Source organism: Anolis sagrei, chromosome 1 (genome assembly GCF_037176765.1).
Source record: "Anolis sagrei isolate rAnoSag1 chromosome 1, rAnoSag1.mat, whole genome shotgun sequence".
In the NCBI taxonomy this organism is placed as follows: Eukaryota; Metazoa; Chordata; class Lepidosauria; order Squamata; family Dactyloidae; genus Anolis; species Anolis sagrei.
The window spans coordinates 218,982,213-219,009,634 of record NC_090021.1 but is presented as its reverse complement, the minus strand read 5'-3'; the positions used below and the strand labels follow the sequence as shown (position 1 = coordinate 219,009,634).

The following is a 27,422-nucleotide window of genomic DNA, read 5'->3' as shown; positions in this document are numbered from 1 at the left end:
CTCAACATAGTCTTAACAATTACTCAAAGTCACAAAAGAAGGAAATAGATGTGAAAGGTTTTTTCCCCCCTCTGGAACAACAATACCCTGGATGTGGTAATCCCTAGTCTGGAAGATCTACCTTAGGGATTCCCAAACTCTGATCTTCCAGGCATTTTGAACTGCAGCTCCTAGAGTCTCTGACCACTGGCCAAAGTAATGGAGGCTTCTAGGAAATGAAGTCCAAAACATCTGGAGGAACAAAGCTTGGAGATCACTGGTTTACCCTGATGAACACTCTCATATCTTTTCCTGCTTTCCAGGAACACCTCCAAAACAAGGGGAAAATTTAGGTTGCTTACCTGTAACCGTATTTCTTCGAGTGTCCATCTGCGAAATTCACACCTATGGGTTTCCCTTCGCGCATGCGCAGAAATCCGGAACATTCTAAGTTTGATGAAATAAAAAATGATTATTTTGATTCTTCGCCCACCTCCCCGCCCCCTCGTATATATATCCCGCCGCGTGCGGGTGAGCTCTAGTTCCCCAGCGCTAATCGCAGCTAGGTCTAGAGGCATGACAGAGGGGAGGACGGGCGGGTTGTGTGAATTTCGCAGATGGACACTCGAAGAAATACGGTTACAGGTAAGCAACCTAAATTTATTCTTCGTGTCCTCTGCGAAATCCACACCTATGGGTGAATAGCAAGCTACTGACCTGGAGGTGGGTCATGCCACGCAGGAGAAGAGGACGGCTCTGCCAAAAGCAGCATCTTTCTTTGCCTGTATGTCCAACTTGTAGTGAGAGACAAACGTGGAGGGAGTAGACCACGTGGCTGCTCTACAGATTTGGTCCAAAGGGACTCCTCGAAGAAAAGCTTGGGACGTGGACACCGAGCGTGTCGAGTGGGCCACGATGTGAGAAGGAGGTTCTTTCTTTGCCAATTGGTAAGCTAGTTGAATTGTCGAAACAATCCAGGAGGCCAACCCTTGAGATGATATAGGGTGGCCCAGCATGTCTTTTCTGTATTTCAAAAACAACTTAGGGGACTTCCTGTAGGTGGAGGTCCTATGCAGATAAAAGGAAAGTGCCCTCTTAACATCGAGGGAGTGTAACGCCACCTCCAACGGGGAGGATGGATTAGGGAAAAAAGCTGGTAGGATAATATCTTGTGACATATGGAAATAAGAAACAACTTTGGGCAAAAACGTAACATCGGTCCGGAGGACCACTTTGTCGTCGTGGAACCTAATGTATGGAGGGTCTGAGCGTAGAGCCGTTAGCTCGCTCGATCGCCTAGCAGACGTAATGGCCACTAGAAATGCCGTTTTCCAAGACAAGTGGGAAATGTCGGCAGAGGCCATCGGTTCAAAGGGCGGTTTTGACAACTGGGATAACACTAACTCTAGGCTCCACTGAGGTGAAGGAAGGGTTGTAGGAGGATGAACGTTTTTATAGCCCTTGAGGAACAATTGGATAAGGTGGTCTTGAAAAAGGGACGGCAAGCCGAACTTCCTGCGACCAGAGGAGATTGCTGCTATGTAGCATTTAACCGAGGAAAGGGAAACATTTTTGTTAGAAAGGTGAACAAGGAAGTCTAGCACCACGGGAATAGGTGCTGAGATGGGCGTGTAACCCACTGTTTGTGTAAACGTTTAAAAGGATGACCACTTATAATGATATGACTTTTTAGTGGTAGGTTTATGGGCGGCCAACAGAATTCGTGAAACGTCCTCAGATAGGTTCATTGTGGTCTGATCCTCCACGCCGTCAGGGAAAGGGAGTGGAGGTCTGGGTGGAGGACTAGGCCGTTCTCTATTGAGAGAAGGTCTGGGGTTGGGGTGAGGCGGAGGAACTCCTTGTTGGAGATGTGGAGAAGAGGAGCAAACCAGTGCTGGCATGGCCACCAGGGAGTGATCAGGATGCAATCTGTGTTGTCCTGAATTATTTTGGCTATGACTGGAGATAGGAGAGGGAGGGGTGTGAATAGGTAAAGAAGGCTCGAGGACCATAGGAACAGGAAAGCGTCTCCTAGACAACCTGGGGATGCGCGAGGGCGGAGTCTTGCGCAGTAGAGAGGGCAATGTGTGTTTAGAGGGGATGCGAACAGGTCTATCCTGGGGGTGCCCCATTTGTGGGTGAGAATTTTGAATTGTGTGTGATGTAGTTGCCACTCGAGGTTGTTCTTTGAGGACCTGCTTAGAGAGTCCGCAAGTATGTTGTCCTGGCCTGGTAGGTGGATAGCTGTGAGGAGGATGTTCTTCTGGATGCACCATTCCCAAATTCCTGTCGATATGGACAGTAAGGTCTGAGAGCGTGTTCCCCCTTGTTTGTTGATGTAATATTTGACTGCAGTGTTGTCTGTCACAATTTGGACTTTGCGGTTCGAGACGATGCGGACAAAAGCTCTGAGGGCCTTTTCTACCGGTGGAATGAAGGGTAGTATGTTAGGAAGTGTAACCATGCGGAATTTGCATGGTGTGATGAAGGTGTTAAGCCTACGAAGATCCAGGATGGGACGTAGTCCCCCGTCCCTCTTGTCTACTAGGAAGTATCGAGAAAAAAAGCAGGTGTTGGTATTGTGTGTGTGGTTGGGAGATATGGCACCCTTTTGAAGGAGCGAGTGTATTTCTTCCCAAACCTCCTGGGAGGGTTGTGTAAGGAGGACCTTCCCAACAGGCGGGTATGTGTCAAACTCTATCGCATATCCCCTTTCAATTATGTCCAAAACCCAGGCATCTGTAGTGATAGATTGCCATGCTGGGAGAAAAAGCTGTAGTCTATTGAAGTATGTGAGTGGTAGTGTATGTATGGAAAGATGAGTGGTAATGGGTAGTGATGTGCTAAAAGCGACGTTTATTGTTATTGGAAGGCCTGGTACCACGGTACTGACCTCTGAAGGGAAGCTGAGGCCGTCTCGGGGCCGTAGACTGGGTGTAAGATCTCTGTCGTCCTCTGTAGAAGGAGGTATTGTAAGGTCTGTTGTAGTAATGAGGGCGGTAATAGTATGAGCCCCATCGTTGGCGCTGGTAAGAGTGAGGTTGTTGGTCATATTTGAAGACCGTTTGTTTCATTTTATGGGAATGCTCGAGTTGTGAATCAGTCTCAGGATTGAAAAGTCCTGCCTCATCCATAGGTAGGTTTTCGATGAGGGTGCGTTGTGATTGAGAAAGGATAGCAGCCCTTAGCCAGGCATGGCGACGAAGGGCCACCGAGCCTGCAATGAGTTTGCCAGCAGTATCAGCTGTGTTTCTTGCAAGATCTTTTTGTAAAGATGACAAAAGTAGAGCTTCTTGTTTAAAAGCCAGAGCTAGTGGCTGATCGGCTGGAGGTAACAGTTCGAGATAGGATGATATTTTGTTCCAAAGGAAGGTCTGATAGACACTCATGTAAACTCCATAATGAGCCATGCGTGCAAACAGGCATGCTGAGGAATAGAATTTCTTGGCCATAGAGTCAAGTTTCCTTCCCTCTTTATCAGAGGGAGAAGTCTGGTTTGTTTGGACAGGCTTTGGTTGAGCATCAGTTACAATGGAGTTTGCTTTAGGCATTTTAGAAAGCCATGAAGCTGCAGATAGATCAATATGGTATAAATTTTCTGCCCTTTTGGGAGTTGCCGGGATCATAGCCGGAGCAACCCCAGTATTTTTCAAATTTTTTAGAAGGAAGGGTAAGGTGGGCAACACAGTAGACGTGGGCTGTTGTTGTTCAGTAGAGGTAAAGCAGGGGTCTACCACAGTGTCTGTGGGTTCAGGTGTAGACAGATTTAGAGCCCTGGAGAGTCTTATTAGCAGGGCGGAGAACTTTTTGAATTCTTCCAAGTTTTTGGGAGAAGGGTCAGGGTCTGGGAGGGGTTCATGTATAAGTGGAGTCTCATCTGTGGATTCCAAGTCAACTGTCTCTACTTCTTGGTGAGCCTGAATGAGGGGGTCTTGGAGTGGTTGGGGGGGGGTCTGGATCAATGTGTTCTTCTGGGGGATGAGAAAGTGTGGCTGTAGGAGCTGCATGTGGAGGTTGTGGATATCCAAATTGGGGGGGATAATGGGCACTGTAGTCCTTGGTGTGGGAGGGGGGAGGAGGATAGTAGAAGGGGTACATAGGATAAGGAGGGGGGAGGGTAGAGGTGATAAGGGTAATCCTGTGGGCCATAGGGGTGATATTGGTCATGAAGTCTAGCCTTTTTGGAAGGGTGGGGGCTAGGAGAGGGTTGAGGGGAAGGGGAGAGAGAGCGCTGGCGGCGGCGCAGAACGCGCGCTGCAGAAGTTTGCTGCTCCGAGGGAGGAGTCTCCCTCGGTACCGGCAAATCCGGTGGGCTGGGGGAGGGGGGAGGAGATGGTTGGGAGGAAGGGAGGGGCGGAGGAGAAAGCTCCGTAGTGGGTTGAGTTTGCAACGGATCCAGGAGCTCCAGCGGGGGAAGGTAAGAAGGATCTTCCAAATGGAGCAAGGAGGGAAGGGGATCCTGGAGTTGAGTGACGGAACCGGAGAGGTGGGGCATCGGTTCCAGAATAGGGGGGCTCAAGGGCTGCTCGCCAGTGAGTTGCCGTCCCTTTTTTTGCTTTGAGGCTTTTTCTTTCGCTTTTGTCGCCCTCGCAGCTTGCTTTGAGGGCTTGGATTTTTTTCTCGGCAGCTCTGCTGGGGAAGCGCTCGCCTGGCCCGGGTCTCGCCTATCTCCAGCACGTGGAAAGGAAGGCTGAGGGGGCTCTTGAGTTGAGAAGGAATGGGAGGGGGCAGAAGGAGCCTGAGGAGCCAAAGCGCGCTCGTACAGCAGCGCTTTCAAACGGGCATCTCTGCCTTTGCGGGCTCTAGTTGTGAAGCTCAGGCAAATCTCGCATGACTGGAGATTGTGAGCCTCTCCTAAGCATAACAAACATTTAGAATGTTTATCGGCCTCGGGGAGGGTAGCCCCGCAGGCCGAGCAGTTTTTGAAATAAGGAGAAGACATGCTTAGCCTATGATCAAAAGAGTAGCCAGTCCGAGTCGGGGATGGAGAAGATGGAGGTAGAGTGAAAACAGTCCTTAAATCAAGCCGGTAGAATGTAGAGAGAGAACGTTCCGAGATGCTGCCTGATTAGCGCGGAAAAAGGAACTAGAGCTCACCCGCACGCGGCGGGATATATATACGAGGGGGCGGGGAGGTGGGCGGAGCCTCAAAATAATCATTTTTTATTTCATCAAACTTAGAATGTTCCGGATTTCTGCGCATGCGCGAAGGGAAACCCATAGGTGTGGATTTCGCAGAGGACACGAAGAATAAACCAGTGTAGCTTCACCCTGAAGCTGCAACAGAGTTTGCTCCCTTATTCCTTTCCCATTCCCTTTTCACTGTATATTATGCCTGTTACAGATCTTATCTGTATGGTGCCAAAAAATTACACACTGCAGAAGTGAACAATAAAAATTATGGCCTGCTGTACACTTATTTGGATTTATTTTTTCCTTGATTGTTTCTGATCTGCTATTTTCTTTATTTTATATTTGTTTCATACTCTGACTGTGGAGTTCTTAAATTACTGATTGCAATCACTTGGGACATTCACATGATTTAAAAAGGTGGAATAAACTCTCAAAAGGAAAACAACACTTGAAGACAATATATTTAAAACCTGTTTTTATCTCTCACCTGAAAACTCTCCCATAATTCCCATGGACTTTGTAAACCCCATAAAGTCGATCTGCCACCCTCTAGAAGAATAAACAACTGTTAATTTTCTAGCAAGTTTTCAAGTTCAGCTTTTAAAGAAAATCCAAATATTTCATTCAATTAGGGTTAGTGTACCATCCAGAAAGCAAAGTAAATATGTGTGTTATAAAACAATGGAAGACAAAGTCAGATGTTATCTTCCTGCGACAGTTTTCACACAAACAAGAAAATACTTGTTTGCACCTAACATTTTCTCTTAATTGCTCCAAGTTACATCTTGATCTACCAGTACATACAAGTAGTCCCCAAGTTATGAACAAGACAAGTTATGCAGGTTCGTTCTGAAGTTGAATTTGTATGTAAGTTTGAACAGGTATATTTTTAAGTGTAACACCAGCCCTATCTATCTATCTATCTATCTATCTATCTATCTATCTATCTATCTACCTACCTACCTACCTACCTATCTACCTATCTATCTATCCATCTGTGGAAACAAAGATTGGTGATAAAGCTTCAGTGGAGACACCTTTTCGCCATAACTCTTTCAGGAGTGAACTTCCCTTCCAAATGGTAGATTTCTTTCACTTCCTGTTGTCTCACCCGTCTCACTCAGCTATGAGTCATTTGTAAGTCAGATGTTTGTAACTCAGGGACTGCCTGTATACTTTTATAAAACACATACATTAAAAAAATTCTTATTCGGTCTCATGGAAAAGGTTTTGGCTTTTTAGTATTCAAATGTTCTTTTATTTCTATGTTAAAATGTTCAATGGTCTAAAAATCTAAGAAATAGATTGGCTTGACAAAGAAATGCCAACACGTCTCTAAGCAATCTGATAGTTTCATTTCTCTGACCAGTCTGATAATTCAAATTTTTGAAAATACACCTAAAATCAAGAATCTAGCTCAATTTCAAAACAAGTAAACCATCTTAGGAAGACTAAGATGCCTGCACAGAATCTTCCCCCTTCCCTTTCAGAATCTTCCCCAGCGGAGGAGCCTCTCCAGTGGCGAAGTGGGTTAAACTGAAGACCGACAGGTCGTAGGTTCAAATCCGGGGAGAACGTGGATGAGCTCCCTCTGTCAGCTCCAGCTCCCCATGCAGGGACGTGAGAGAAGCCTCCCACAAGGATGGTAAAACATCAAAAATATCCAGGCAACCCCTGGACAACGTCCTTGCAGACGGCCACTTATCTCACACCAGAAATGACTTGCAGTTTCTCAAGTTGCTCCTGACAAGAAAAAAAAAACCTGCATCTCTGGAAGTCAGCCATTACACCAGGAGGTGTCAGAAAAGTGAAGATGCGAAAAATATTCCATGCCAAGGTTGATAGGCAATGGTTGATCAATAGAAGTTAAACTGTTAAATACTTAAACAGTTGGTTTTGTAAGCAAAGTGGCATTGCTGAAGATCCAGAGAACAAAGAAGAAAGGACAACAGATAAGTAGGCAAGGTCACTATTAGAGCAAATCCCTAACCTTTTAAGAGAGTTTTTGCCAGTTAGATCAGGAGGAGTTGCGATTTGAACCTTGCTATTGTTTTATTAAAGTCTTTATCAACTGATCCTCTGAGCATATCAACTCTATTCCCAGTAAGATCAGGACACCTCCATGCAAACAGCTTGCGGGGCAGAACAACTAGGGTTATATTAACTACTTTTTAGCTCTGAAACATACAATCCGAAGACAGATACAGACAACATGTAGAGTACGTAAGTCAGAAATTTCATAACTGAATTTTTCAATCTATGTTATCAGCTTCCACTATTAAACCCAAGAGTATCTTTAAAAGACAGTAACAATTCTTTACACCTTGCAGAACATAAAACAGAAGTGTATCGTGACAGCACACACTTCTGTCCTCAGCCCCATTACAGGCAAACTACAATAAGAGGTGGTGGGGGTATGGATACATGAGCTCATAGCTCAGCCTGACATTCTTCTGGTTGAGATCCAAGAAAAACAAAGAGCATATGTTTTGACCATTGATACTCCAGTGTATATGAAGGCAATGGATGAGACAAAGTTCCCGTAATGCTGCTAATCGGAGGAGAATAGGGGTGGATCAGGAGAGGTTGAAGGCACCCTCCCCAATCATCCAGACAAATGAATCTCCCATTTTCAGCGCCACAAAGAAGTATTATGTTTCCTCCCTGTTTTTTACCACTGCTTTCAAAGTATCACACACAAACATGTGGCTGTCGCTCATATCTGTCGCTATCACTTCATGTAGCTCATTTCACAGTAAGATCATATTTTAAAGAAAGCAAATCACCACTTCCAAAACACAACACTAAAATTAAATCATTTTCAAGTCAACAATGTCAATTTAAGATTGCACTCATCAAAATTCAAAGAGAACACACTTACAGCTCTGACTCTTAGAAGGTGTGATATGACAGCCTGCAACTCATCACTGTAGTGTTTAAGCTCTGTAAATCTCCTGAGAATGTAAGAACAGAGAGAAACATCATTAGCAGTCAGGGATATGATTTCCTGAAGTTCCATGACAGAGAAGATTTTTTTTAAATGACACGACTAAGTCTGACATGTTTATATAGACTTATCTCTGCTTCCTAAAGTAGCAACTACATTATAAAATAACTATTTAACAGAGCAACCGCATAGAGAATTGGAATCGGCTAAGCATAACCTGAAATTGAATTAGTCAGTTCATACCATGGCAACTCAGTTCTGCAATAAGATTCTGAAATGAAATTTGGTACATTAATTCAGTCAACAAGTTTAATTTCAAATGCAACCCCACAAAAACTCTGGTGTCCATTTTGAAGAGAAACAAAACATACTGCAGTATCCAACTTTATTATCATGGAACTGATCCTGTACATTTGTGATATACCTGTGTTTCTTTATACATGTAGCACTGCTGAGTCATGGAACCCCTCTATACCTGTGTATTTGAATGTTGTGGCCTAAATGTGGAATTCTGGATTTGTCTCTGGATTTATTAATTTTTGATCAATTCTCTTGTTTAAAAAGCTTTCAAATTCTGTTTTGATTTTCTAATGTGTTAGCCTTTTTTCCTAAAGAAAGGGACAATGTTTGCCCTTCTCCACTCCTTTGGCACTTTACTTGCAAGCTTGGGCTACACATCTGGACTCTTTCTTTTTGATTTGGGAAACATTAAATCTGTCAATGACTTCATTCAGCACTCCACACAGATGCCCAAAAGGAAACTCACAGCTGAAATGCAAAGGGGTCAATCAGAAATCTCCCAATACCGTGTTCTAGAGATGAGCCTTTAAGTAGACATGGAGCCACTAAAGCCCATTGTCTTCAATGTCCAAAAAGGTTAATAGGTCAAAAAGGATAAATGACATCCCACTCTGTCTTTCTACTAGCATATGTCACCTACTAAGGAAATTACTAGCAGCTTCAATTGTTTTTAATGTATTTTCTGATTGAACAACAGTGATCACAAACATTATCCAGTCTCAAACCAGCCTGAAATTAATCTATATCAAACTAACTTCTCCAATGTTGAACAACCACTACCTTCTAAGGGATCTTGATTAGTAAAATGATTACTTCCCAAGATCCAAATGCAGTTCTTTTAAAAAATGAACTGCAAATAAATCCCGCTTTCAAAGGAGCTGTTTTTTTCCCCTCTCAAGAGAAACATTCATAGTTGTCTGGACACATTTGGTCACCTTCCAAATCCCTCATACGATGAAGGGTTAAGTAAATAAGTAGTAGATCGAAACTCCAATTTGCAAGTACCCAAACTATACACACACAAAGAGAGGCTCAGTTATCATATCGAGACAAGGAAACAGAAAGCCTAGACTTAGCTAAACAAGAATCTTCATGATCTCACAGAACCTGAAATTCTGTTTAAAGATGCAAAACACAAGAGCAGCATCAATACTAAAAGTTCAGGATAGATTTCAGTTCTTAAGTAGTTTTCTGGAGGTCTTTTTTAGTTATATTCTGAAGGTAATTCCCAAAAAAGAAAGAAGATCCCTCTCCAAAAAACATGAACTGTAAATTTCTGGTGTAATCACTAATAATACGTTAGCCATCTAAAATATAATTAGCATGGACTCATAAATGTTTTCCATAAATACTTTCAAGAAAAGAAGTTAAAAGCTAACATAAGTTAGTAAGCTAGACAAGCACGTGGGGAGGGGGTTAATATAAGATGTATATTAATTCCCACCTATACACAGATATTCATGAGCCTTTGTCCAATTGTCCATCAATTCAAGCTCGATACATGGTATTCTTTGGACCCAGGACAACATTGCCTCTGTCACCTTCTTCACTATTATCCAGCCACAGAAGAGTGCTCTGTTCCATTTTTATTATTTTGCTCTCCTTCTCATGAATTAGCAACCTATCTTTTTTATTTCTCTCTCTCTCAAGCTACAGGAGGGTAGAACAGAGCCATTTGAATAACTTGACAAGTGTTATCCAATGTATATCTCCCTCCCCCCTCTGTTCAAAATGACCACACTGGAAGCTTACTGAACTAGATTTCAGGCACATGGGGGGGGGGGGGGGGGGAATCTGTAAGTTTGTGCTGAACTTAGTGAAAAGGTTTTCTGACCAGCAGCCCCTCTCTTCTCACTACTAAACAAATAATTCTCATTGGAAATAACCCTATACAAGTTTATATATGAGAAAAATAACACAAATTCTGCCTTCAGATGGTGTTTGCTGACTTTGGTATTCTGCCAGGATTTGCAATAAGGGGAAAGACAAACTACGATTCAATTTCCCTTTCTTATAACAGTGGGAACAAAGAGGCCTTAAAGGATATTAAAAAACATGGGTAAAAGTGGCCCAGCAAATGAAATGGTATTAGAGAGCTTCCTTTATCAAGCATATGATTCAGCCAACACAAGCAGAAGCAGTATATCAAGTACACCATTGTCGTGTTTTTAATATTCCCTTAAAAATTTCAAGAGATGAAGAAAAGCTTTCTGTTTTGACGATTTTGTTTTAAAGTTTAGTCAAGGTATCACCTAGATGTTTACTTTTCACCTATGAACTACACCACTTTTTATTATCTCTCTAAAATAAAGCTATTATTTAGGATGGGAAAAGCTCAGCACTAACTATAAAATCAATTTCAAGGTTGAATTTTTTAAATACTGAGATTAGCAATAAAATGACAGCTGCTAGTTTTTTTCAAGGTTGTGTGCGTTTTAAAGAAGAAACACACTCATTTTTTCATTATTCACTCTTCCAATTGTTGAAAAATGTGCCAATGCTCTCAGTTACTAAATACTTCTCAAAATCAACTTCCTCAGTCACAACCAACCATCAGATTTTGCAGCAGAGATAAAACTTTGGTACATTCAGAGACAGAAAGTTTTAACTATGAAGTCAGATGAATATGTTGTCTCAACAGAAATAAATCTCCAAAGGCAGAATGTGGGATTGACAAGTCTACTAACATGCATAAATGTTTAACAGTTAGTAAATTACTGATATATGCTATTTAAGTATTCTTTGTCTTAGAATTTTTCTATATCTTTTTATGTTTTAGTGGACTTGTTAGCTCCACCATCTTTTCCATTCACTTTGGTTCTCAGAAGTTGGTGGAAGGGTTTTATACCCATCCTTGCAAATTTCCAATGAGAACCATTAAATATCTAAAGTATTGTCGAAAGCTTTCATGGCTGGAATCACTGGGTTGCAGTAAGTTTTTCGGGCTGTATGGCCATGTTCCAGAAGCATTCTCTCCTGACGTTTCACCTGCATCTATGGCAGGCATCTGCAGAGGTTATAAGGACCTCACAACCTCTGGGGATGCCTGCCATAGATGCAGGCAAAACATCAGGAGAAAATGCTTCTGGAATATGGCCAAACAGCCTGAAAAACTTACAGCAACCCAAAAATCTAAAGGTTGTGGAAAATGTACATAGTATATATGTCTACTCAAAAGTAGGTTCTGTCTCTAATACAGCTGAATATGCCAAAGTAGTCTTAGGTCACACTTGCCTTGCTAAACCCTATTAAAGGAGTTTAAACCTACTTAAATAATTATGTATACCATTGTACTGTTAACGTTCCAAGCAAATTAACATTTTATATTCGTTTTCACAGTCCTTGTGGGTTACAGGTGACAATGAGCCTATATTACAAACTGGGCACTGAGAATGAGATACATAAGTTACTAAATGTAGCAATACAGCTGTATCTGCTATTAAGAACAAAATCTAATATATTTAAGTAGGCCACAGCTTATAGTAAAAGGGAAAGGAGTTTAACATGTGTATATCTCCACCAAAGGAAGGGTTTTTACTCCCATATTTTTATAATCATTTTGCATTTGGGATTAGTAAGAATTCAAAACATGCACCAAGAAATAAAACTTCCATTTCATTCAAATATTTGGTAAAGAAAAAAGACACACTTACTTGTCTGGGTTTTTCACTCTGAAGGTTGCATTAAGAGCTTTTAATCTAGAATCTGCCTGGCAGAGGAACAACATATATACATAGAATTAAATTACAAGTAGCTAATGACTGACAACTATCATAATTTGAAAATGATCTTAGATATAAAATAAAACCCATATTTATTTATTTATTTTGTTTCAAAAGCATTGCATAAAAAAGTATAAAACTGGTAAAAATAGAAGGAGCACTAGCGGCTAAATAATTTTTCACCAAAAATGAGCAACAGCGACTGCACTGTCTTTAGCTTTAAACAATTCTTCTTCTGTACATGAGGCAGGGCATTGTGGGCAAGCATACAGGTGCTGAGTTGTCTGTTCTGCTCCACAGGCGCACAAGGTGGAGGATTCTTTTAGGAAGTGTCATTTTGTCAGGTTGTCTTTTGTTCTGCCCACTCCACTTCTGAGTCTGTTTAGGGACTTCCAAGGTGCTCATTCTTGGTTTGCCCCTGGAGGCAGACCCTCATGTGGGGGGAGGGGGCAATCCAACTGGGATTTCCTGGTTTATCTGCCCAGAGGGAAACACCTGCTGTTGCTAGGGGAACGTTAAGAGGAGTGGTGGTTTTCATGAAGCTTTTCCTTGATTTGAGTCTAGTGGGAGGAGGCTGATAGCCGTGCAGTGGGTAGCTTTCAGTGTACAACCTTATTTATTTCAAAGTTAGCAGAAACTTCCTGTCGCATATCCGGGGGGGGGGGGGGGGGGAATGCCAGCTAGCTTGTAGAATTTATCAACAGGTGTAGGTTTGAGACAACCTGTGATTATTCTGCATGTTTTGTTCACCTGCTTTGCATGGACAGACTTGTGCCAAACAGGGCAGGCATATTTGGCAGTATGCCAAACTGAAGCACACACATTCCTGGAAGTTATTTTATTAAGAGTCCAATAAAAATATTTTTCTCAGAGACACTTCATATGGCACAGAATCCTAAAACTGAATGTGATTTCATGTAGGAATACAATTGTTTCATGAAAAAGGGATTTAAAAATGATAATACTTTCATACTGCCCAACGGAAGCATTTACACGCAAAAAGTGAATAATCTTTTTTTGATCTACAATATGGAATCTCTCAAAGAGGTTCACTTTTAAAGAATTTCAATCTATACAAAGAAGCCATGAGACTCCACAAATCCCCACTTCTTCTGAAAATGATATTTATATTTTCAAGAAAAATATATGTGTAATTGTGATGACAACAAGGTACCCTTACTGCAATGTTGTTCATGTTAAGTAAAATAATCTCTGGCTCTATGGAAATGCACAATGTATTTCCCCCCTAATAGGTGGATGACATTGCAAGGGTAAAAAAAGAGCTTTACAACATTATGATATTTGGTTGCCAAAAGAATTCTGGATATATTTCATCCTTCATAAAGTTATACTTATGACTTTGACTGAGAGTTACTGCATTTTAAAAGTATATAATTACCTTCATCTGAAATCCTGTTTCATTCACCATCTCCTTCCATCCACCTTCCTAGAAAGTGAAACTGCACTTTAATTGTTATATTATCTTACAAATATGAACATTACCTATGGAACATTAAAGATTTAACCCTGACAAGGTTCACGCCAAGAAAAGTTCATTTATGAACTCAAAGTTGTAAGTATCTGCGTAAACCCTTGCTAATGCATCAGTGGAAGTGATTGGCACCAACACTTTTCACATTTACCAGTCTGGTAACATGTACTGTATGTTTTATGTAACTATGATGTTATTGTTTATTGTTCGTGGTTTCGGTTTGTGTTTTCAGTTTTTCTTTATTGTAATTGTCATTTGGGCTTGGCCTCACGTAAACCGCTCCGAGTCCCCATTGGGGAGATGGTGGCGGGGTAATAAAGATTATTATTATTATTATTATTATTATTATTATTATTATCTGAAAGGGAAAGGAAAGAACGGAACCAACTGCTTCCGTTTACAAGAATGTTTCAGCCTAGTCACCAAGACGCTACTTTTACTCACTACAAATTAACAGGCTATTGGATTTTTAGCTCCCCAATATAAGAGGTAAGACACATATCATTAATTTCATTAATAGTATGAAAAGCAATAACGACAGCCCCTCACATTAGACAATTGAATACTGATTCCATTTTACTTGCTTTTGGCTTCATCCTATGGATTTCTGGACACACTGGGAATTCAAGTGCTCCTCTCTGAACCACAAACCCCAGGATTCCATAGGATGGAAATACCATAGCTGAAGTGGAATCAATGACTATAATTGTATAGTGTGGAAGTGACACTACTCTACTTGTTCAGAAGCCTAATGGCTATCTTCTTACAGACAAAGAATCCTTGAGGTGACTAGTCATGGGCAAAAGCAGAGGAGCCATTTCCTAGCTCTTTGGTTAAATCCAATACTCTGGATTTAACCACATCTAATCTTTCGTGTTCCACCTTTTACCCAAGTGGTAGGAAAGATCAACAATCAAAAAGATAGCCAAACTGGCTAAGAGATGCTCTTTCCCCAGGTAATATCTAAACAGGCTTCTGATTATTTCTACCCTATAAAGAGAAGGAAACCTTCAGTTCTGTTTACTTGTTTAAAGATTTACAGTGAGTTTTCCTTCATTACATCTTCCTGCAATGCTTTTATTTTCATGCTATCATTTTTACATATTAATTAATTAATTAACTATATTTAGATCCCGCCTTTCTCGACCCCGAAGGAGACTCAAGGCAGCTTACAGATAGGCAAAAATTCAATGCCTTAACAACAATATGCAATTAAAATAAACACTGAAATTAAAATTGACCTCAAAACATTATAATCACTACAAAACCATGCTATCTGCAATCATAGTCCACATCACTCCAGTAGTCACTGCACATAATTCCAGTCCATCTATTGCACTATAGTTCTTCTTTGAAAGCTTGATCCCAAAGCTATGTTCTCACTCTTTCTGAAGGTCAGAAGGGAGGGGGCTGATCTAACATCACTGGGGAGGGAGTTCCACAGCCAAGGGGCCACCACTGAGAAGGCCCTGTTTCTCGTTCCCACCAATCATGCCTATGAAGAAGACGGGACCAATTTTAAATGTGTGTCCTTTGTTTAATCTCTGTTTTGTGTTATTTTAATATGTATTTTATATAAATATGTTTTAATATGTATTTTAATAGAAATACTTTTTAATATTTATATTCGTGTATTTTTACAATGTGTATATGTTTTAATTATTCTGTAACCTGCCTCGAGCCACAAGGAGAGACAGGAAAGAAATAAAATTATTATCATCATCATTATTATCATCCATCCATCCAGCTCATGTCAGCATAGACTAGCAATAATTTCTGAAAGTTTTTAGGAAGGATAGTCTCCCTTACCTTAAGAAGTCAGGAGATAACTTGTGACCTTCTGCAAGCAAAGCAAATGTTCTGCCACTGAGTTATAACTCCATAAGTATTTATATACTCATATTTCTATATACATAGAATTTGGGTTAAAATAGAATGTTTTCAATTTTGATTTATTTTACTCTAGAGTGTATGATAATACCTGGGTTAGAAATGCATTAAAAATCTTCTCCCGGCAAAGAACAGGATGTGATGCTACACGTAGGAGAAAATTTTCCAAGCCAATTCTTCTCCTTTCCACAAAATCTGGATCCATGTTATCAGCTGATAACTTATGCCAAACAAATTCTGCCTGCAAAACAAAGGAAAATGTTAACAGTAGGACTATGTCTATTTCATATTTTTTTTTTAAATGGTTTTTATTGTGAAAATTTTTATGTTACATAATAGAACGGAAAGGAGGGCAAAATAAAAGACAGTGAGATAGAGTAAGAGTATGTGGGGGAGCGAAAGAGAGAAAAAAAAAAAGAAAGAAAGGAAAAGAGAGAAAGTCCTTTATCCCCTTCCCACCCTCTCCCTCCCCCTTCCTCCCTCCCCCCCCCCCCCCCCCCCCCCCCGATGTGATGAACTTCCCAAAGTCTTCAAAGCGAAACTGTTCCCTTCTGGTGTTGGTTTTGTCCGTGTTTCTATGACTTTTCCGGCGCTGTCTCCGTCTATTGATTTTCTTCAGATGCTGGATATGTCTATTATCATAGTCATCTTTTTTTCTTTAATAAAGTCTTTGAAACCCTCCCAGTCTGTCCTTTTTGTTGAATTGTTCAGATGTTGGGATAGACAATCCATTTGTATTATGTCTAGTGTCTTTATAATCCACTCTTCTATTGTCGGGGTATCTTTTTGCTTCCACATTTTAGCTAACAGTATCCTAGCCGCTGTGCTAATCAGAAAGAGAACTTTTTCCTGGTTTTTGTTAAATTTGGAATAGGATATGCCTAATAGATACATTTCTGGGAGCTGTGGAAAATTTGTTTTTAAGATTTTTTGTGCTGCTAAGTGAATTTCTCTCCAGTATTTCTTAATTTTTTTACATCCCCACCATTGGTGGTAGAATGTCCCTATTTCTTTTTGACACTTCCAACACTTGTTGGAGGCGGTTTTGCTAAATTTGGCAATTTTCTCTGGAGAGTAATACCATCTAAAAAACATTTTGTGCCAATTTTCTTTTAGATCTGTGGCTACTGTATATTTTAATTTGGTGTTCCAAATTTCCTCCCATTGTTTTGTAAGAATGTTATGGCCCAAGTCTTTGGCCCATTTTACTTGGCAATCTTTAGTTTGCTCTTCTTCTGTTGCCCATCCCAATAACTGCCTGTATATTATTCTAATTAGTTTCTTTTCTTTTTGCATTACTATGTCCCAAATATTTTGTTCTTGGCAGAAGCCTTGCTTCTCGTCATCTTTAAAGTTTCGGTATAGCTGATGGTATTGCATCCAGGTGAACTTACTGTTTAACTGTCTAATCTCCTCTATCGATTTTATAGTTAATTGTTTATCATTCGTGGTTTTTAGAATTTGTCTGTATGTCAGCCAATTATCTTTCCCTAGTTCTCTCTTGTGTTTCGCTTCCATTGGCGCGATCCACAGCGGTACTTTAGCGAATAATCTTGGTTTATACTTCTCCCAGGTTTTGATTAGGGCTGCCCTTACATAGTGATTATTAAAGTTTTTCTCTACCTTTCTCTTATCGTACCATAAGTACCCGTGCCAGCCAAATCTCAGATCAAAACTTTCCAGAGTTAGGAGCTTTTGATTTTTTAGGGTTGACCATTCTTTTATTGCTAGCAAATTGCAGGCCTCATAGTATATTTTAAGATCTGGAAGTCCTAGTCCTCCCCTTTTTCTTTCATCTGTAAGTATTTTGAAACTGATTCTTGCTTTTTTATTTTTCCATATAAATTTGATCAAATCTGAATTCCATTTTTTGAACAGGTAGTCATTCCTTATAATTGGCAGGGCTTGGAAAAGAAAAAGAAGTTTAGGTAGGATGTCCATTTTGATTGTGGCAATTCTGCCTAGAAGCGAGAGGTTTTGATGTTTCCACCTCTCTATGTCTTTTTGTATGTTTTTCCAGAGTATTTCATAATTGTTTTTTAGCAGATTTATGTTGTTTGGGGTTATAGTCACCCCTAAGTATTTTACCTTATTTTCTATTTTTAGGCCGCATTTCTCCTGGAGTAGTTCTTTGTTTTCTTTGTTTATATTTTTAACTAGCATCTTGGTCTTTTGCTTATTGAGTTTAAAGCCAGCTAACTTCCCAAAGGCTTCAATTTTTTCTGTCTATTTCATATTAAGGTGATGTAAATAAGTCAAATTCTCCACCAAGTGAAAGAAAATCTCCACCACTATAAATTATGCTAATTGTGTCAGTTAATACATTTTTAATAGAATTTTACTTGGGGCAAAGACGTTTGCAAGTTTTGCATTCCTATCTCTGAAACTGCTGCTCAAGCTCAGTTTCAAGTGTCCCCACTCTTATATGTCACCAGGCACTGCCTACATATGGGTAAACCTGAAAATGGCTTCGAAAAATTATTATAAAATGCAAAAAAAACCCCCCAAAAAACCTGAACTCTATGCTTAGGTGGTATTGACTGATATGATATTGACTGATATGATGATGATAATAATAATAATAACAATAACAATAATAAGATATGATATGGTAAGAGTGAATCATTAGATAAATACTCAGATTATATATTTGGTTTTAACCTGTGCCCTAAGCCACTATGTGTTAGGTGGAAGGATGGATATAGATAGATACTTAACACTTTATTGAGGAGATGAAATAAACAGAATGAATTTTGGTCAAAACTTTCCTTACCCTTTTTTCTGGCAAAGGTGGCACAATAAGATGTGGGTAGTTTACAAGCAAATAATTTCTCAGCAACTCAAATTCACTATATCGCCTCCAAAGAGAGTCTGGGGGGGAACACTGTCCTTCGCCCTGTGAATCCACGGCCCTGAAAGATATGAGAAACAATGATAAGTACAACAATGCCAAATTTAGCCTTGGTGTTAAACAAAGCTTCTTAAAATCTTCTATAACCTGCTTCATTTCTTTTACCTGAACGCCACCAAAGAAAACAAGATAAGAAACTGTCAAACCAGATGCCTTAATTGACAACAGAAGTTCTCCTTGGTTTCAGATAAAAGTCTTAACTTGACCTTCATTAAGACTAGCCTGTTTTTAAATCAACTGATATTTTTTTAAATCATAAGTTTAGGCTAGTGGTTCCCAACCTGTGGTCCGTGGACGACCAGTGGTCCACAAGAGCGAAAATATGGTCCATGACCTCACCATTACTACACCGTTGCCTCAAAACCATGCAGCAACGAGAGCGACTGGTCTTGCAAAACCCTCTTATAGTATCATGGCAATGGAGATGTCAGGAGGGGAGAGGCTGGTTGCCACAAAAGACTACTACTACCACATCCGCTCTACATTATTAAATATGGTTTTCTGCACCCCAAATACCCAAACCAAATCTAAAGTTGACCAAAAACTGATTTGTAACCCTTTTGGTACTAATGTTATCATGGATTTCAACTTTACGTTTTTAATCTGTTTATTGTTCTATGTGTTTTATTTGTTCAACTATTTCAATTGCTTATAGTTTATGGGATATATTTTATAGTTGTTTTAATAAGCACTCAATCTTGCCAGAGTTGTAAGCCACATTGAGTTCCCTACGGGGTGAGAAAGGTGGGGTATAAATGAAGCGAATAATAAAAATAATAAATAATTTTGGGAGTGGTCCCTGGTCAAGTGGTCCCTGGTCAAAAAGAGGTTGGGAACCACTGGTTTAGGCAGAAGAGAGCATAGTTTGCTTTTATTCCTGCAGTCAGCACTACTGAAGTTTTCATCAGTAAATAATGGAATACAGTCAAACTATGGCATATGTAGTAAAAAGCCTGAACTGCACGGAAGCCAAGACGCTTGAGACAGTTATACTTTGGTCATATCATGAGAAGATGTGACTCACTACAAAAGGAAAGAAAACTTGGGAACAGAGAAGAAAGTAGAAAAAGAGGAAGACCACATCCCAGGTGGATAGACTCAATCAAGGAAGTCACAGTCCTGAGTCTGCAAGACCTTAGTAGGGTTGTTGTTAAGAGAGAGACTTGGAGATCTCTCATTCACAGGGCCACTATCAGTTAAATTCAACTTGACAGCAATGAAAAGCAAATAGAATGTGCTTCTCCGGGAAAGTCCACAATTCTCCATCAGGTTATTTGTGTCTTCTTGGTTATTCATAAATAGTACTTTCCCTAAATAGATATAAGATGAGACTGTTGTTTTGCTAAACATCATTACCTGATGAAGGAACTTTGGTTAGAAAGTGAGGGGTTTTCTGCCTTTTTGGTTGACCTAATATGGATTTTGATTTGATTGATTTGTCAACATAGCTACCCTGCATCTTAGTCATCACAATAGTCTTCCAACAGTGCACAAACTTGCCTTTAATTTGGCACCACAGTGCAAAAAGACTGCCATGTCTAGCAGGTCCACATTAGAACTGAGCAAACAAAGTTCTTTAGTTAACTCTGTTCCACAAATGTACATAAAAAGTCACCAGCTTGCTTTATATGGGCAGTTTCTTCTATATAGATTTACGCTTATTATGGCAAGTGCAGATCTATCCATCCTTCCAAACCTAGAAGCTGCAGAGAAGACATAACAACTGTATGGCACCCCCACCCAGGTCAAGAGTTGCACAGAAGCATGAGGATTCACACCAGAAAACTGTTAGTAGTTGCACCGCATAATCTGATAACTGCTACTCTTCTGACCCTTTTTCTTGAACAATAAAGAGGAAGGGTGGGAGATTTTTTTTCAACTACTACTTAGCAACAGAACTTGAAAACCCTCCTTAACCAAACGAAGAGCTGAAGCTGGTATTCTCTCTGCTTGTATTTTTATAAAGAAAGAGGTGGTGAGTTTTCTTGTATGTTATTTGGCAGCCTCTCATCTCTCTCTCTCTCTCTCTCTCTCTCTCTCTCTATATATATATATATATATATACATATATATATATATGAATGCGTTGTTCTTTTTGAGTGATATCATAACTCAAAATGCACTGGACAAATTGCCCCCAAATTTGGCCACATGACACCTACTAACCCAAGGGGTGACCATCGCTCAAAAAAATTAATTTTGTCATTTGGGAGTTGTAGTTGCTGGGATTTATAGTTCAACTACAATCAAATATCATTCTGAACTCCACCAACAATCGAAGTGAACCAAACTTGGCACACAGGATTCCCATGACCAACAGAAAACACTAGAAGGATTTGATGGGCATGACTTTGAGTTTTGGAGTCGTAGTTCACCTACATCCAGAGAGCACTGTGGACAAATACTCCATATGTCCAAATATGAACACAGATGAAGTTTGAGGGGAAATAGACCTTGATATTTAGGTGTTGTAGTTAGTGGGAATTATTGTTCACCTACAATCAAAGAGCATTCTGAACCCCATCAACGATAGAATTGGGCCAAACTTCCCACACAGAACCCCCATGACCAACAAAAAATACTATGTTTTCTGGAGGTCTTTGGCAACCCTTCTAACACCCCCTCATGACACCCCCCTCAGGGGTCTCGACCCTCAGGTTGAGAAATGCTGCCTTAAGGCCATCCGGTCAAACTCCCTTCACCAGAGCAAGAAAACATAATCAGAGCCATCCAGCCATAGATATAGACAGATATATATGATTCAGACACAAACACACACAAACACACACACACACACATATATATATATATATGAATGACAGATATAGTATCATAGATTTGAAAGGAACCCCTAAAGAAGGACAATTATATGTTGGATGTTCCAGAGTAGGCAAACCAGACAATCTCTACATCAACACTGACAAAGAGACAACAAGAAATACTGTTTATCCACAAGCATAAAGAAATTACATATATTAGAAACCAACACTTTTTAATTACTTTATTTTCCAGATCACCAGACTGGCCTCAGCAAGATGTGGCAGGGTGTGGCTAGTCAGTTTATAACGGGGTAAGGAAGAACATAGTACTCCACATTTGTAGAAGTCTACACATATACACACCATAAAATAATTATACCCAATGCTGTGCAAGCATCTAGTGCACAATAAGCACCTTTAAAGATTCTCTGTATCTTCCAGAAAGCCTCTTGAGAGTGTTGGGGGAAGCTTAGGAGCAGTCAGAGAAAGATTTGTAGAGATCTAATGTGTAAATATAAATCATGATAGTGATGATATTTTGAGTACTCTAAATCTTCAGCAACCTGCACATACTTGATTCAAGCTGTTTAAAGTCCTAAAAGATCCATGTCTTGATTAGTTCAATGAACATCTAGGATTGTATCTCAACTTGCAGAATAGCTGTTATCTATTTTAGATGCACAAGAGAAAACACTTTTTCTAAGTGCAATCCGATATTTGTAGAATGCTTTTATTTCTTCGCACAATTCCAGAAAAAGGTCAAAATGTTTTAGGAGCTAAGCTCTACAGAAGTGCATAGTATGGCACCTTTAATGTTACTCTAATTTCTAAAGAGGTTTAAATTGATATTAGGATGGTATTACGCATTAGAAAACCCAGAGAACATCTGGGAAGAAGGAGTCTACAAATGCTGCAATTGAATACATTTTGACTGTACTGCTCGGCTAGACTGTCATTTCAGTAAATATACTACAGAAACACAGTTCAAATTCTTTTGGGTGACTTTCAGTCATTCTTAAGTGTTTAGGTTAAGAGATAGATTAAAATGGAAAGCTGGAATTCTTCAATGCAAGGAAATAAGACAAGGTAAGCAAAATATGAGGTATTTACAATCCTGTTAAACATTTTTCCATCTGGCTATATTTTGTGGCTATAAAATATCTCTGATGGGAGAATGCTTCTCCCCAGGAACTCTGCTCCACAAAAAGTTCTCATTATGCTGAATAACCTCATCGTCATTTGATTTTGTTTCAGCCACACGAATAACTTCATCTCCAAACACAAGCATGGCTACCTCGATCTCAATTACTACGATAATCACTTGTTGACATTTAGTCTCACTTCTCAATTTGTAATTGCTTTGAGAAACACTATGATTCCTGTTAAGCATTCTGACAAGAAAACCACATGCTTCCCCTCTTAATATTGCTATAACAATGTCCCTTATTCATTGACTAAACCAAAATGATGGAGGAAAAGCGGAAGAAAGGGGTTAAAATCTTGAACTCTCACCTTTTGATTAATATTATGGTAAGTAATTTAGATACTGCACTGCTCTAAAAGCCACATTTATTTATCTTAATGAAGAATGCCAAACTAAAACAGTGGGTGGGAAAGAGTCACCAATTTCTACAGTTATTTAAACTAATGATCTGAAATGAACCATTAAACTGAAAGAATCTAAACATTCGAAAATAAAGGAAGTACCTCAAGTGTATTTTCCAGTAATAATAATAAAAAAAAAACATTGAGTGCATGAATAAAATATTTCTACTACTTTAGTTTTTTTTAGATAATGGAGAAGTGTTGCTGCTGCCCCACTTGAACATAATTCTGGTTGTTGTACTAAAAATACTGAAGCTGCAAATATTTGCTCAAACCCACTTCTTCACTTATTATTATTATTATTATTATTATTATTATTATAAAAATTCCAATACATTAAATGAGGAAAAATAGACAGAGAAGGAAGAAAATAAAGAATATATATATATATATATATAGACAAGATACAGAAGAAAAAAGGAATTTACACTGAATTCCATCTTTCCTAATGATACTAATACATCCTACTATATGTAAGAATTTCTCTAGTATAAACATTATTCAGTTTAATCACGCCTCTGAATTATTGAAAACTACATTTTTCTCTTTTTTCTAAAATACCCCCCCCCCTCCAAATCTACAAGGGCTTCCAATCTAAAAAAAAACAGAATTTTTCAATGAATAAATTCTTTTTTTCGTTATAATAATGCATCTTGTCCCCAACGCTTAAATTAACTTCTGAATAAATAGGAATAGGATCGGAACCAGTTTCTCAAATCTTTCTTTTTTCTTCAACTTTGCAAATATCAGTTATTCTTTCACACTCTCAACCATTCATCTGGCCAAAAAGTTTCCAAAGTTCTTCCGAGTCTAGAAAAGGTTTTTATGGCTCAGTATACCAACAGACATTTATTTTCTTTCTTGTTTGCCTAGACTTTAGTGGTATACATATATATTCGTGGGTAGAGTTTTCTGTTATTTCAAAATTATGCTTTTGAGGTCATGCAAGTATTCAAATTTGAATTTTAAAAACTTTATATTGACAAACAAGCAAGCTATATCTATAAACTAAAGCAAATGGGAAGAAAAGCAATGAGATCTTTTCTTATAGGTTTGAAGCACATCATTCTGTAATCCTCATACCATTCTACACTCCCCAGTCTTTAAACAATTCAAGATAGTCTTGACCACATTTTCTAGTATGCTGCTTGCATCTAACTCCTGGTTCTCTACAATGGCATGCACCCCCAAGGTGATTTGCAAATAATTAACAGCAGCAGTACCGAAAAACAAGATGTATACTACACCCTGTAGAACAATTACAACTTGTTTCATTTCCTTACTGTTCAACAAGTGAAAAAATATACTAGTTCTCTTTGGCAAAAGGAAGGTCTATGGGGAGAACAGTTTGGAGGCCATCAGAATCAAATTCACCATTTTTACCGACAACAGTGTCTCTTGCAATCATCATTACTAATGAAGGCATATAGCTTCGTATAACAGAAGCAGTATTTTTTTTCATTTAATTCTAAAAGAATAATAAATGAGGTTATTCTCACACCAGGTAAAACACAGATTTCTTACAACCAGCAAACAGTTCTGAAGGGAAGTGAAAGCAAACTGTTTCCATTAACTATACTGTGCACACAAACTGGACATAATATGGTTCACTTCTGTATAGCCTGCATAGAATTGGGACTGTTCCAATGGTTCCCCCTTTGGTCTTCCAAGTGTTTTGGTCTTCAGCTTCCAGAGGCCCCAGCCAGCTTTGCACAGTGTCAGGACTTCTGGGAGTTAAAAGTCCAAAACATCTGAAAGATCAAAGATGGGGAACCATTGCACCGATTGATACTTCTGATTTTACTGACCATAGAGAACATGTGAGTCTTTTTTAAAATTTACACTGTTTGTCCCAGCAAATGTTTTGTGGCACCTTGAAAAACTATCAAGTTCTTATGAGTTTCCGTTGTCTTGTGGGGTTCCTCAGGGCTCAATATTGTCTCCCATGTTGTTTAACATCTACATGAAGCCGCTGGGGGAGATCATCCGGAGTTTCGGGGTACGGTGTCATCTGTACGCGGATGATGTCCAACTCTGTCACTCCTTTCCACCTGCTACTAAGGAGGCTGTCCAGGTCCTGAACCGGTGCTTGGCCGCTGTGACAGTCTGGATGAGATGAGAGATAGGGCCTTCTCAGTGGTGGCCCCTCGGCTGTGGAACGCGCTTCCCACGGACATCAGGCTACCACCATCTCTAATGGTATTCCGTAAAAAAGTTAAGACCTGGTTGTTTGAGCAGGCGTTCGAATAACTAGTGCAATAATTGGTAATGAACATAGGAATGGAAAATGGTTGATGAGTTTGGATTATGTTTTTGTGGATGAGATGATGGTGATTAGTTATTGTAATAAGTGTTTATTAATTGTGTGCTGCACGGGATTGTTAACTGTTTTATATCTGACATTGAATTTCTGCTTTTTTTGTTGGTTGTGAACTGCTGTGAGTTGCCTTCGGGCTGAGAACAGCAGTATACAAGTAAAGTAAAGTAAGTAAATAAATAAATATGAATTGGAATTTTTTAGATTCGATTTGGTTATTTGGGGTGCTGATTTAGAAAATTCCATTAGATAGACCACATTAGCTCTAGATTCTGATACAGAACATATGTCATCCAGTAGTTGCCATCTGCTCACCCACAGAAAACCATATTTAATAATCTAGAGCAGATATGGTAGTAGTAATCTTTCGTGAGTAGTCAGCCCCTCCACTCCCAACATCCCCATTGCCTCAGAACTATATGAGGGTTTCGCAAGACCAGTCACTCTCGTTGCCACATGGTTTTGAGGCAATGTTGTAGTAATGGTGAGGACGCGGACCATATTTTTGTTCTTGCGAACCACTGGTGGTCAATGGACCACAGGTTGGGAATAAATGCCCTAGAATCTCCTGAAATTTCTTATAAAAGTGGTTAACAATTAGAATAAAACCTTCAAAAACATCTACAGAGCACAATTCTTAAGTTAAATCAACATTTGAGGGTTCTCCTGAAATTACTTAATCTGTTTTCTCCTGAAACTGAAACCATGTGGACATTCTATATTGCCCACGTCTCCTTTAAAAATACATTTAGAAGACTATATACATAATTTTTCTAGCATACAAACAATTCCATAAAGCAAGGGATTACTTCAGGAGCTAACTTGTTCTGTTCTGGCAGGACACAAGGGAAGGTTTGGTTTTAAAAAAACTGCTAATGCTACACTTGTCTCAGAGGGCTATTCACATTTTAGTGCAAAACCAGTCATTCAGTTTTAGTATCAGTGTGTTAACTCATTTTAGTTATCAACACATGTGTCCTTCTCCTAATTACCGCATTTTCTATGTACTAACAAAACAATGAATGGCATTTGTTCTAGAATCTGCATTACCAGCAAGTTTTCTTTCAAAATGTTTCACACCAAAAAAGAAAGGGATACAGAAAGAGAGTCTTTGGTTTTGGGGTCGGCATACTAATTTTCACTATCCTTTCTGGATATAGGGAAATGATGTTTCTGAATGAACTACAAAGTTGTCTATCCAAATAAAGTCATCGTTCCACTTTATTCTTTTCTACATCTATTTGTCTTTGTTTCCAGATATTATTTTGGTCCACACTGTGCATTCAGTCCTCATTTAGGGTGTTTTAGAGAGAGGTATTCTCTTAACAAGATTTTTCTAAAGATATTCTGTATTTCTGTAAATCTTCAGGGCTCCCCCATTGCTGATAACGGGTTTTCATGAAGGGGATCCCATGTTGGTTGCATAAGGGTTGCGACTCCCAGGTGAGACCCACTGACTTCTATCTCAGTATCAAAACCATTTTACAAAAGAAAAATACTTACTCCTTCACAAAAAAGAATTCAGAAGTTCAAATACTGTGTTTACTTGAATTAATGCTCACCTATTTCGGCTAAATGACCTTGCCAAAATTGGGGTGTGCATTAGATTAGCGTAATATTATAATCTTAGTGCCAAATCAAAACAGAAAAGTGCTTCAGGAAGTGCAACTTTGTGGAAGTCATGTATGATTAAATGGCCAGAGCTCAATTAAATGGCCAGGGCTCAATATTATGCAGTCCTGGGATTTGTAGTTTGGTGGAGCATCAACTGTCTTTGGCAAGGAAGGCTGAAGACCTTGTCAAACTACAGCCCCCAGGATTCCATAGCATTGAATCAAGGCAATTGAAGTTGGTTATTCTACAGCATAGATGCATCCCAAGATTTTCTTTTTTATCATTGGAAGCTTTAGTGTTCTAACACAATTGTTTATAATGAAGGAATTCTAAGCAGGCAGCAATAGTAATGCACATCTTTTTTGACCAAATTACAAAGAGCACCATTTTTACTGCTCTGTATTACATTTGGCAGCAAATACTATTTTATTTTTTTTTGGTTTTAGGGTTTTGAAAATTGATGTGCATATTAGATTCAGTGGCACATTAGACTCAAATAAATGAGGGTATTAATAAAACACAAAATATGAAGAATAATGTTTAAAATGAAAAATTAAGAATTTTCCATATCATAAGTGGTATAGCTGAAAACATCATTTCTTAGAAAACAGGGGAAAATAGTAATTGTGCATTAGTTCCAAATAACAATAGGTGCAATGTTGATTTGTTTGGAGTAAACCAAAACTATTAGGTAAACATGTACAAGGAACAATAGTTAGTCAATATTTATTATAGCACTATGTTTGTCTGTTG

The 27,422-nt window shown here is 39.1% G+C and overlaps 1 protein-coding gene across 1 annotated transcript in view; it reads right to left on the bottom strand.

Moving 5' to 3' along the window:
* SNX4 (sorting nexin 4) overlaps positions 1-27,422 on the bottom strand; it is a 56,066-nt gene that overhangs the window by 21,020 nt on the left and 7,624 nt on the right. Inside the window, exons 3-8 of the mRNA XM_060775229.2 lie at positions 18,237-18,375; positions 15,555-15,704; positions 13,481-13,528; positions 12,013-12,068; positions 7,994-8,066; positions 5,600-5,661 (exon numbers count right to left, since the gene is read on the bottom strand). Coding sequence (XP_060631212.2) covers positions 5,600-5,661; positions 7,994-8,066; positions 12,013-12,068; positions 13,481-13,528; positions 15,555-15,704; positions 18,237-18,375 — 528 coding nt within the window. The remainder of the gene's footprint in view (positions 1-5,599; positions 5,662-7,993; positions 8,067-12,012; positions 12,069-13,480; positions 13,529-15,554; positions 15,705-18,236; positions 18,376-27,422) is intronic.